The 12,243-nt window shown below is 32.4% G+C and overlaps 1 protein-coding gene across 2 annotated transcripts in view; it reads left to right on the plus strand.

Moving 5' to 3' along the window:
- The window catches only part of LOC145241457 (N-acetylneuraminate (7)9-O-acetyltransferase-like), a 166,075-nt gene that overhangs the window by 121,018 nt on the left and 32,814 nt on the right, over window positions 1-12,243 (plus strand). The window contains exon 15 of one of the 2 annotated variants that reach the window (XM_080104435.1): window positions 2,463-2,528. The exons of the other annotated variant lie outside the window; for it this stretch is intronic. Coding sequence (XP_079960561.1) covers window positions 2,463-2,528 — 66 coding nt within the window. The remainder of the gene's footprint in view (window positions 1-2,462; window positions 2,529-12,243) is intronic. 2 annotated transcript variants of the gene reach the window in all.

Consider the following 12,243-nt stretch of genomic DNA (forward strand, 5'->3'; position numbering starts at 1 on the left):
CAATACTCATAAACTCCCTTTATCCTTAAGTTGCCTTTAGGCCTTAATAAGCAGTTACTATCCCCCCCAAGTAAAAACTATATATACTGAATAGAGGAAATGGTGAAAAAAGGAGAAGAATTGATTTAGCGGTTTGGTATCAAGATGGTTGAATGAAACAAATGATTATGAAAATCTAAAATTGCGTATGATGTACTTATCCGTGTATTGGTTCAGGGTGACAAGATTATGAGGACAATAAGACACCCTGCCATTACACATGTCCTCTTTTTGCTCTCTCTTTCTCAATATTCGATATGGTTCTGTTGCTGATGCTTCTTTCAATGTTTGTATCTTAGTCCTGCATCTTTCCCTTCTAGTTGACGTCTAAACTAAGAGCAGATGATAGCATTTTTTTTTTTTTTTCTTTTGCATTTTCACCTCAGACAAGGCACAGTGCCACTTTGATGTGTGAGGGGCTACTATCTAGGACATAATTGCAAGGATACTATGTCGGGAGTTTCGCAGCAAGATGTCTGTTTACATTTGTCCCCATTCAACTACTACTGTCTATTTTCTCTAAGTTATAATTTTTTTAGCGTTATCAGCTTATTACCTCACCCGTTTATAGAGCAGGTAATTCATCCTAATTTTTAGTTGATTATCCTAAGTAAAAGGAAATGTGTTTCAGGGTTAAAAAAGTTCAGATGAAGAGTAGGCTGAAAGAAAAGATAATTTTCAAGTTGGATCTACTTTTTTAAAAGTTGAAACTTAAACATTACGTTTCTGAATTTTTGAAATGAGGACTGATTATTTGTATTTGGATTCTTCAGACTACTATTCTCATATTGAGTGTTATTTTCACAACGTCCAAATTCTGAAGTTTGACTGAAACATTCATGAGTTTAAGAAACACCTGGAGAAGGTTGGAGGTCACATCAACTGAAATGTTGTGAAAATGACACTCAAGATCAGAACAGTAGTCCGAAGAATCCAAATAATTATTAAACTTTTCAATTGAGTTAAAAAGAAAAATTGTTGACTTCCAATTCCCTAGTAATAGGTAGTTTGGTGTTTTTAAAAAAAAAAAAAAAAAAAAAAAAAAAATTATCAGTTGGTTTCATTCAACACTGTGATTTCCTACTTTGATTCTGACCAAAGTGACTCTCCTAAACAAGTCTTACTCAGAGGAGATATAATTATGTTTCACTTAGTCAAAAAAAATTCCTGACACTCCCACATGATTCACTGGGAAATCTACTTTGTTTGATCCACTTGTCAAAAAAAAAAAAAAACATAAGTTTCATTTACTGATTCCTTGATATTATCTTTTACTGTTACTATCTTCCGAGGTAAATAATCACTTCTCCCTTTAGATTCAAGTTATATTTTGCAGGCAATTTAATTCACTGTTCAGAAACATTTTCCAGAATACCAGATTATATTTGCTAAACAGTTACAAAATTAATTTGTGAAAAAATAATACTGTCTGCTCATATTCCATTTAATAAACACAGCTGCAAAATTAAATATCACACATTTTATTAGCTAGTAAGTTAATAAATTATAATTCTTTAAGATTTTCTTTTTTGATTTATCAATAAATCCAGTTATTTATAAAAATAATTTCAATAAAATTACTTGTTTACTTGATTCTTTAATTAAATCCTATCGTTATCTTAGGAAAAATCTTTACAGTTAATTTCCAAAACCAGTGATCTTTGAAATCATCCACAGAGTTCAGGATAGACTTGTAGCCTAGTGGGGGATGCCCTTTTCTCTTCCCTGCAACCTCTTTCCTACAGAAGAGACGTTGCAAGTCTGTCTTTGTTTTATCGTTATTTTCATGGCAAGTGCTCGTCTGAGCTCCAATCTATGCCCCCCCCCCTCGCCAAACATTCACGGGAAACACTCGTTTGGCTGTAAATACTATCAATAATTTCCCCCACTCTTTATCTGTGACTAAACCGTAACATAGATTCCATGAACAAAGCTTCTTTCTTAAAACTGCACACCTGTGAAATTCTCTTCCATTTACCTGCTTTCCAGCTAACTACAATATGGGCGTCTTCAAGTCCAATGTAAACAAGTTCTTGATGAGCTGTTCCCCTTAAGTAATCCAATTCGCACTTCTAACGATTACTATGATATTGTCCTTTTGACTAATGTACACTCTTTAACCCTTATCCTCGAGTGGCCTCTGGGCCTTGATAAGTGGTGATTCCTATGTTTAAAAAAAAAAAAAAAAAGTTAAAGATAATTGATTTTAGACCGTTTTCTTTAGGGCTATTTTTATTTTTATTCCTACCCTAAATTTTTCACCATTTCCCTCTTGGATGGATTTCATATTCCTTTGTCTCTACCATATTTAAAGCCCGTTCTTCTTTCGTGTGTGTTGGCTTTACTGCGTTTTTTTCGATGAGTTGTTCCTTAAACATAAGGTTCCGAGGTTTCTCCTGATATGTGCCCCTCATCTTTTTCAGCGTGGGTGTCGCCATATTTCCCTCTATTGGCATACAAGAAAGAACAGTATCCACCGTCTCCTAGAAGTAAGTTGTAAATATCTCTCTCTCTCTCTCTCTCTCTCCTTTTTGAAGTTATTGCTTGATAACATAAAAATATATTAATGTACCATAGCTATTCATTTATCCACCCATCACACTTTCTCTACTCTCTCTGATCTACTACAAAGCTTTATCTCGTGTGATGATTATCATTACGATTATTATGACTACTACTATTACTACTTCTATAATCTGCTACTACTACTCCTCCTACTACTCATGTTGACAATGATGATGATATTTTTGTCACTACTTCCCTCCTCCTGCTGCTGCTGTTCCTATGTTTCAGTTACAGCTGCATGTTTTCTTGTCATTTATCATATTCCTTATTTAATTTGCGGACATTCAAATGTATGAGTCGGAGATTATCTGTGCATGTCAAGAAATATTTTCACTCGCACAACCAAATATATACAATCTAATATATAAAATAAACTAGGTCTGTTTCCTTGGATCTTTGTAGTGAATTTCTTTTTTCCTAAAAAAAAAAAATGTTTGATTTTGGTTTGCCAATTTTTTTTTTTTTTTTTTTTTTTTTTTTTTTGTGGAACGTTGGTCCATGTTGTTGAACAATAAAAATTTAAAAAAAATCTATTTTGATTTAATTTCTTTAAAAAAATGATTTACTCGCCTTGGAAAATTTAAAAATAAAAATAGGCTTCATCTTAAATAATATTTTAGGTAGCAACAGTAGCAGTCAGAACAAATATTAAATGCTTCACATTACAAGCAGAAATAGTCCAGTTATGTTAGTGTCAAACTGAATATCTAAAGGTCCTGGGTTCAATCATGGGTTTTCGCATTTGCTTTTTTTCTCATTTTTAATTTAATTGTAAACTAGTCTGGGTGCCGGCATTATTTTTCGATATTTGTCATCCGAAGGGTCGAGCTTCAAAAAGGATACCAACTTCGTGAAAATCCGTCGCCTCTGTCGAAAGTTTTAAGCAGACATATAAACATACATACATACATTTAAACAGACAGTTGAGATTTATATTATAGACTAGCAGGGGTGCCCGGCGTTGCTTGGGTGTTTGGTGGGGGGAAAAGTGGTAGTCAGGCAGGCTCAAACCCGCGACATGAAGGTGGAAAAGAAAGTGAAAGAAAACGTGACATCTTACCGCTACGCTATGAAACCATAGGAAGTGAAAAGCATTCAAATTTAGCAATGTCAATCAAAACGTTGACCTGCTAAGTGAATGAGTTCATGCAGGTGCAGAAATGAATGTTGGCCAGTTAAGTTTTCCGTCGTTTCATTTATTTGTTTCCTCATGATGTTGGGGAAACCAAGCTCTCCCGAGAAAGGGGGAACTCTCAAATGAATAGCAATTGTCTGATATGAAGGGTTTTCCCCACATTGATCAAAGCTAATTGTTTTGAAGACGTCCAGGCACAAAAGGTCACTGACAGTTTTGTTTCAATGAGTTTCGCTTTATTTATACAAAAAAGACGAACAAACACGTGAAAGGACGGAATAGACGGGATTTTATAAAAGTCTATCGAAATAAATGTAGAGACGACGTGCGTTCGCAAATCGTAGATATTATGATCTAGGGAGTATATAAAAAGTTTTAAAAAAATAGTAACCCTCCCTCTCCGAAAAAAAAGCCTTGGACATACAAAAACATGGGTGGTGCCACTTTTGCCTTGTATATATATATATATATAGATGACTCCCACCCCATCAAAACATACTTTATTTAGATAAAAAAAAGTAACATACAATAACCTAAAGTACTAAAACCAATGCATTTTTGTTTCTATCTAAGCAAATTTTTCAGCAATCAATTAAAAATGTTTCATAATATGGTTTGCCCAGGCTGAACTAAGTAATTTTAAAAAATAAATTGTAGTGAAGTATGTTGCTTCTCCAACAGGATACAGCAATAACAAATGAAAATTACTTAGAAGCAAATTTGATTTGTCAGCTTAAAGGCTATTGGGGACTTAGAAAACCCCAAAAGATAACTTTATCGATATACGAGAAGATAAAAAAAAATATGTAAAACAAATTATGCAATTAATACACAAATTGAACAAAACGTTTATTAAATACTCTATCTATTTGAGTTGTGGTAGATGCACCAGACCAGATGTGGCAACAATACTCCATGCATGGGCAAATGATGGCTTTGTAGAGATATAGGATAATTTCAGATGTGAGTAATTTTCTAGCATGATAGAGGGAGCCCACCTTCTTTGCAGCAACCTTGATAAGTGGAAATAAAAACAAACTTTGATCCATTGAAGATGTCAATCTCTTCATTTCATCTGAGGAGACGTCTTTAGTAACTGTTGTAATCAGATCTCAGGGGGTCACTTTAGGACTTGTATTGCATTTCACAGTAATAAATCTTTTTGAGTTATTCAGAGGTTGTTGATCGGATTGAAATCGGAACATCAGGTTGGTCAATCCATAATTTTTCTATGTGTAGCCAAAATACAATGAAATAATTAGTTATATATGGCATGATCATGTTGACATACTGGTTCTCATTAGATCATCAAAGTTAAGGAACGTTAAGCCTGGTCAATACCAGATGAGTGACCAATTTGGGAATACCAGGCACTGTATGTAGGATGTTGACACCTCTCTGCAAAAGTTGCAAAAACCTAACGTCGTCATCTCTCCTAACAAGGATATGCATGCAACTGGTGACTGTTTGTCAGTTTCATACTCCCGTACTTCCTTTCAGAGGAAGCTGGTTAAACCTGCCTAGGGTTAGTGCCGTTTAATAATAAATACAAAAACACAAGTGCAGTATGTGCGAAGATGACAATACTTTCGTGTAGAAAAAAAAAGTGAAATGTAACATTGTGTAAATTATTTCACTTGGACAGTATATACATTCGACTGAAAACTGTTTCTAAATTTAATATTCCCAAGAAACTTTTACTTTTGGAGGAAGCCAACTCAATCCACCTAGTGTGGGTGCTGTACTAGAGTATACCAGATAATTAGTGCATGAAAATTGAATTTTTGGGAATGCCAGCTTATTTATCTGTCACAATGCAACAATATCCTTTATATTAGAAAACTTTTTTTTTTTTTTTTTTTTTAAAATAAAAAACAATAAAATAAAAAAAATGGTAAAACAATATCTAATTGTTGTTGTATTGTATGTACATTTTTTTGTGTAATATAGCAAGCTTGGATAACCATGAAATATTACATTACCAGTCCATTTTGTAAAAGCATTTCTTTGAGATATCTTGTGCCTGTTTCAGAAAAATAAAATAAAAGGAAGGGAAGTCTGGGAAAAGATTACAAATTTCACTAAATTTGTTCTTGTTAGCTCCCTTGCATTAAGTGGCTTTACTCCTTGTGAACGATTTCCATAAAAAACTAAAAATATAAATTATACAAAATATACAATAAAAATTATCTATAGCTGCCTTGATTATATTATGCATATTATATATAAAAAAAAACTACCAAATAAGTCACCCAATTGCTGACAATTGCTAATTTAATGTGCAATCGAAGAAATAATTTCATTAAGAAATGTAATTTTGGGGTTAGATTGACACTCGTTTTTAATTAACTTTAGGTCCCTAAATCTAGAAATGATCCCAATTAACTTTAATCCTTGCTGTCTTAAAAATCATGAAAACACTGAGTCTCACAAATTTCTGTTTATTTTATAGAATGTTTAAAAATTATGCATACAATGCCTACCAAAATTAAACATTGTTTAACTGTTTCTTTTAATCATTTTTTTTTATTTATTCAATAATATAACATATAATCTAATACAAAGATTGTTACTCAAGTCAAATTGTGTGCAAAAAATTAAGATAAGTTTACACCTATAAGTTTTTCAAGAATGTTCAAGTTATGAACTATTTTGATTTCTGTTCCACCAATAGCCAAACATCATATTTATTAATAAGATAATTAATTTTTTCATTTTTGATCAAATATTTATGAGTAATGATTAACAGATGGGAAAAATAATAAAAGTAACTTAGATATGGTAAGCTCAGAGGAAAGATAAATCTGGACAGTATAGGAAGATGTGTGCAGAACAGGAAACTTTGTTGGTTTGGTCACATTGAAAGAGTGCTTAGGGTTAATAGATGTAAAACAGTTAAGCTAGTAGAGTCAGTTGGAAAAGGAACGCCAAGGAAAACCTAAAAGGAAATGTCAAGGATTGATTTAAGGGAAAGAGGGATAGATAAAAACCACGCCAGATAGGTTAGTTTGAAAATGAATTTCTTAAAGCCATCCAACACATGCCAGCATGTAAAACAGACATTAAATCGAATATGATGATGATGATGATGATGAACTAACCAGTAGATTTTAGATCAGTTTTCTTTTATGTGAACTGTATTGTCGGACTTATGAGCCTCATCTACTCGAAGTACTTGATTTGCAGGCGTCAGATAACTTGCTGTCACTCCTTTTATCAATTATCGGTATCCAGTATTAAAATACTTATAAGAAAAACTAATATACATCTTATATCAACAAATAGATGTTTCACTCTTTGCAACCTCCTCAAAGCCAATCTGTCTGCATATGGTGCAAGCACTTGACCATTGTATAAACAAAATACAAGTAGGTTATGCCTTAAAAATAAGTTTAAGTAATCTAATTAAATGCAATCTGCAATTAATTAACTAAATGACCCATTTTTTTCTCTAAGATTCTAATTACCCCTCCCCTTTTTGCATTTTTATTTCTGCTTTTCTTCCATATGCGCTTTATTTCACTCATACCTTTCTTTAAAAAAAATTGGTGGTTGTCCAGAATTCCCCAACAAAACAAAATTGCAGAAAAGTCTTTATGATGTATGTATCAGTGATGGAATGAAAAGATCATATTCCAAAAATCATGTAAATTGATCAAGTAGTTTTATTTTTTTTATAAAGAAAATCATTTTTAAACTATTAATGGGAAACCGTAAGCATAACAAAGCTGATCTCATAAGTTTGAATTATTGCAAAATTATCTACCTTTGTTTCTTTAAGCTGGGACAGGAGACTATCTCTTTTTGCTTACTCATAAAATCTGATTTTCTTAGTTAAAAATAAAACTCTGTGATCAATTTACGTAATTTTTGGAATATGTACATCATAAAGATATTTTTTAAAATTTTGTTTAATAAAGGGTGAATTTTGGATAAGAACCAAAAGATGAATCCGACTGCTTTGCTTCCTCCCTCCTCTCTTCCTCCTCAGCATAGATAATAGGAGTATTACTATTTTGCTTGGAAGAAATCACTTCCAAATGCTTTTTTTTTTTTTTTTTTTAATATTAATTTATTGATATTTAAAATTACACTTTCAAATTTATTGTCAATTTTAATTTTGTTAAATAGTAGTAATTAAATTAATGTTAAAAAGATTTGATTCTTTAAATAATCAACAAAATTAAAACTTAATTCCCTTTTTAAGTAACCAATTTCACTGTGTCATTTAACACTTTTCCTTCTCTTATTTTCTATATTAACGGCTGGAAGAAAATAATGATATAATTTTAGAGAGAGAGAGAGAGAGAGAGAATTGTAGTGATACAATTTTAATTTGTCATCACTGGGAAAAGAGATAGAGAAACTAATTTTGTATTTTTATTTAAAAAATATAACTGGCTTTTCGAACTTACTTTATTTGATTCAAATAATTTAACCCAAACTCAATGGCTAACCCAGTGTGCACGTTTTTTCCCCCCCCCTCTTAATAATACGAATCTTATTTTAATTTTCTTTTTTTTCTGACGGTTTGGATACTATTTTTAGACTCCTCACGAGCCGCACATAAAAAATGCAGGATATACAGGGTGTCCATAAAGTCTGTGTGCACTTTAAAAAAATTTATAATTTTATTTGTATTTGCAATAGAAATAATCTGTAAAATGGATTTGAAAGAAGTAAATCTATATTTTTTAAACTTTTGAAATTTTATTTAACTTTCCACATGCCCTCCATTATTAGCAATACAAAGGGTAATACGATTTTGCAGTTCACGAAAACATTTGCCAAATGATTTATAGTAATGCCTGAAATCACATTAGTTATTCTAGCTTTCAAATCTTCCAATGAACTAGGTTTGGTTGCATACACAATTGTTTTCACATGTCCCCATAAAAAAAAAAAAATCTAATCTTTTTCCTCAATTGAAGCCATGGGATCAAATTGATTCTGAAAAACAAAAGAAAATATTTTTTACTTATTTTTTACTTATCTAAAAATTGTTACAAATTTTGTGGTGAAAAATTATTCAATTACTATACTTAAAACTAGATACATGAAACTTTATAACATTTTTTACAGATTATTTCTATCGCAAATATAAATAAAGTTATAAATTTTTTAAAGTGCACACGAACTTTATGGACACCCTGTATAATGCTATATTATGGTTGTTTGTGTTGACGAAATGGTCTGTCAACATCCGATTTCTTTTTTAATTCTTATTTCATTTTTTTTTTTTTTTTTTTTTTTTTTAATAAAGACATGATTACTGAAATATAACTTTGTATTGTTTTGAGCCCTCTTACAGGAATTAAGAATAAACGGTGCAATATTCTGATATCAGTTGTTGAATACTCTTTTACGGCTTACTATTTATGCCCACTTTGGCATTTTTAGATGCTTAATTTCTCCTCAGTTTTTGTATTAATTTCTGATAGTCTGGAGGTTGAATACCAGCATATAAAGTCAAGGTTGATTTTGTGACTGAGTTCGAATCCCCAACTGGTAGTTATTATCATCTCTTTATAAGTTAAAAACATGTGTCCATATTTATTTATTTATTTATTTATTTATTTATTTGCGGACTGTTATCCTCCTCTTCATAGTTGTTGTTTCACAATGTTTCGGCCAACTATTACTCTGGCCTTCTTCAGATGATTAACTGTGACGGGCTAAGAATGCTGAGTCTCTTAACTGTATCCTCAGTAATTACTGCCTTCCATAGTTGTCGTCTCACCATGTTTTGACCAACTAATCCTCTGGCCAGCTTTGGGTAGGATTGAAACCGATATCTTAAGACAATGCTTACCTGGAACTCTAGATATTCAATGCCTCTACTGTGCCACTGGCCCCGAAGTGCAATCAAGGTTGAATTTTTAAGTCTTAAATATCCAAGTTTTTTAAAAATCGATCTTACCCAAAGCTGCCCAGAGGATTAGTTGGCTAAAACGTGGCAAGACAAAAACAACTATGGGAGGCAATAATTACTGAGGATGCAGTTAAGAGACTCGGCATTCCTATCCCATCACAGTTTCCCACCTGACAAAGGCCAGAGGTGAAACAACTATGAAGATGACGATAACAGGCCGGAAATAAATAAGTAGATATACAAACTACTCATTTGAAAGAATTCCAATAATAAAATAACATGTCTGTATGTCTAAAAATAATTATTGGTACTTAAAAATATTATAGTTATATATACTAACAAGTAGACCCAATGTTGCTTGGGATTGAATGAGAATCCCTAATCTGTACTTTTTCACTATGTTCATAACAGCAAATTACTTTTCTTTGTTTTTACTGCCTCACCTCTTCTGCTCCCTATTATAATCTGAAAAAGCTATGTTGGAAAAAAAAAAAACCCTCAGAATTAATGTCTTATACATTTGGTTTAAATTTCATTCAAATTTAATATAAGTATTTGAAGTTTTAAGTGGGTTCTGTCCTCATGGGGAACGGGCACATAGACATTCGGCATGTCGAGGGTAACTTAAAGATTTAAGACCAGTTCTATTGTCTTCTGTTTTATACGTATGATTTCAATTTCATAAAAATAGGATATAATTGCGGTTTTAAGAGTTATGCTCTCATAGCACACTTAGAGATGCACTAAGAGATTTGGGAACATTTCCATCATCTTTCCTGGTAAATTTTACATAAGAAGAAACTTTAGATTTTATGTAGATTCTCTTAATTTTCTTTCTATAGGGGATTCACAAACCATACACTGACATTTGTATACACACAGTACATATTATATTTATTTGCAATTTTCAACTGCAAAGTTTTTACATATTTTTTTATACTTTCATTGTTAGTCTTGCCTTGGTTAATCAGTTTTTGCTTGTTGGTGTTCAGCATCACCTGGAATGAATAGAAGCAAAATGAAACTAGAAATTCTTTTAGAAGCCATTTTTCAACATTAATTGGTTTGTTCAGATGGTCCACATAGAACTGAAAAACACCTTGTCATTCTTTCTGAGTGTCTGCTATGATTTCACAGTTCTGTGTTTCGTTTCCTGTCAGTAACATTGCAGGATGACAAGAGGAAGACGATACATGTGACTGGTTTTCCCAGAAAACTTCACCATTGATGAAGTTTTCGATGCAGAATATGGACATAATGATGATGTTTGTTTCAGTTAAACCCGCTCGCTTGAAAATGGCATGCTTAGCATTGTCATCAAATCCATCATACAATGCCAGCAACTCAAGTGATGCAAACAGTTGAGCAGATGCAAGTTTACGACATGTGAGGTAGGCAAATTTAACGGCACTGAACAGATTGATGGGTTTCTGCAAAGATGATCTTCACTCGCTCTTGAACTTAAGCAATTTGTCGTATGGTGGTAGAATGTCATCTCCAACACCTTTCAATGTAGATCTGTTTTGCCATCTTGCCACTCTCAAAAAATTGTAGACACAACTTCCAATGAAACATGGCGATCTAGTGAGAGTTTGTCTTGAAGGATCTATTGTCCTACATTGGCAACGTCTTTGTTTTGAAGGCACTTATTTTTCAGCCCAAACACAAACATTTTGGTGGGTGAAGTGTTTTCCGCTTCAGTTGCAGTTCTCATAGATTCTATGAAGTCGCTCATTCGGCAACATCTTCGTCGTCGTTGTTGATCACCAACTTCTTCAGTGTATATTTTGCTTTTGGAGCAATTGTGACACAACTTTCTTGTTGGTGGTTCTGGACGAACTCACCAAGCAACTTTTTTTTCTTTTAAATAATTGTTTATATTCTTCAAATACACATTTGACGTGATCCAGAAGTTTCACTTGCTGGGACATCCAATTTCAAGCAAAACTGGTTCAAAACTTGATTGAACTCTGGTTCCTTATCAAAACAGATTTCTTACAATCTTTGATCTCTGAGAACAATGTTGATAATTTCATTTTTTTTTTTTTAAATCTATAATATAAATCTCACCTGTCTGTTTAAATGTATGTATGTATGTGTGCTTAAAACTTTCGACAGCGATGACAGATCTTCACCCTCAACTGGACACTTTTCTACAGGGAGGGGGTCACTTTTTTTGCTGATATTTTCGAAAGTCATCTTTTCAATTGACTAGCCTTAATTTAAACCTTCGTTTTTTTTTTTTTTGTTTTTTTTTTCACATTCTTTTTCTCCTTCGCAGTACGGGTTTGAGCCTGCCTGCCTGCCTGCCTGCCTGCCTACTACCACTTTTTTTGAGAAACACTTTAAGATGATTACAAACTGCAGTTATTTTTTTTTTTTTAAATACAAGAATTAACAGCATGTATGATTAGGAAATTCAAAATGTGTCCAATGAGAAATTCTTGTTTCAGTTCCATCATTATGTGATTATCTAAATAAGAAAATTGCTGAATTTGATTAAATTTTGTAAATGCTTACTTAGCTGCATTGCATCATCTCTAGAAGTGCTTACTACCTAAGCTGTTTACCGTCATATGGTTGAAAAAGGGGAAAAATATTTGAATTATCCTAAATTGAAATGTGCCTAAAT

Source organism: Euprymna scolopes, chromosome 20 (genome assembly GCF_053919585.1).
Source record: "Euprymna scolopes isolate OS-2025 chromosome 20, ASM5391958v1, whole genome shotgun sequence".
In the NCBI taxonomy this organism is placed as follows: Eukaryota; Metazoa; Mollusca; class Cephalopoda; order Sepiida; family Sepiolidae; genus Euprymna; species Euprymna scolopes.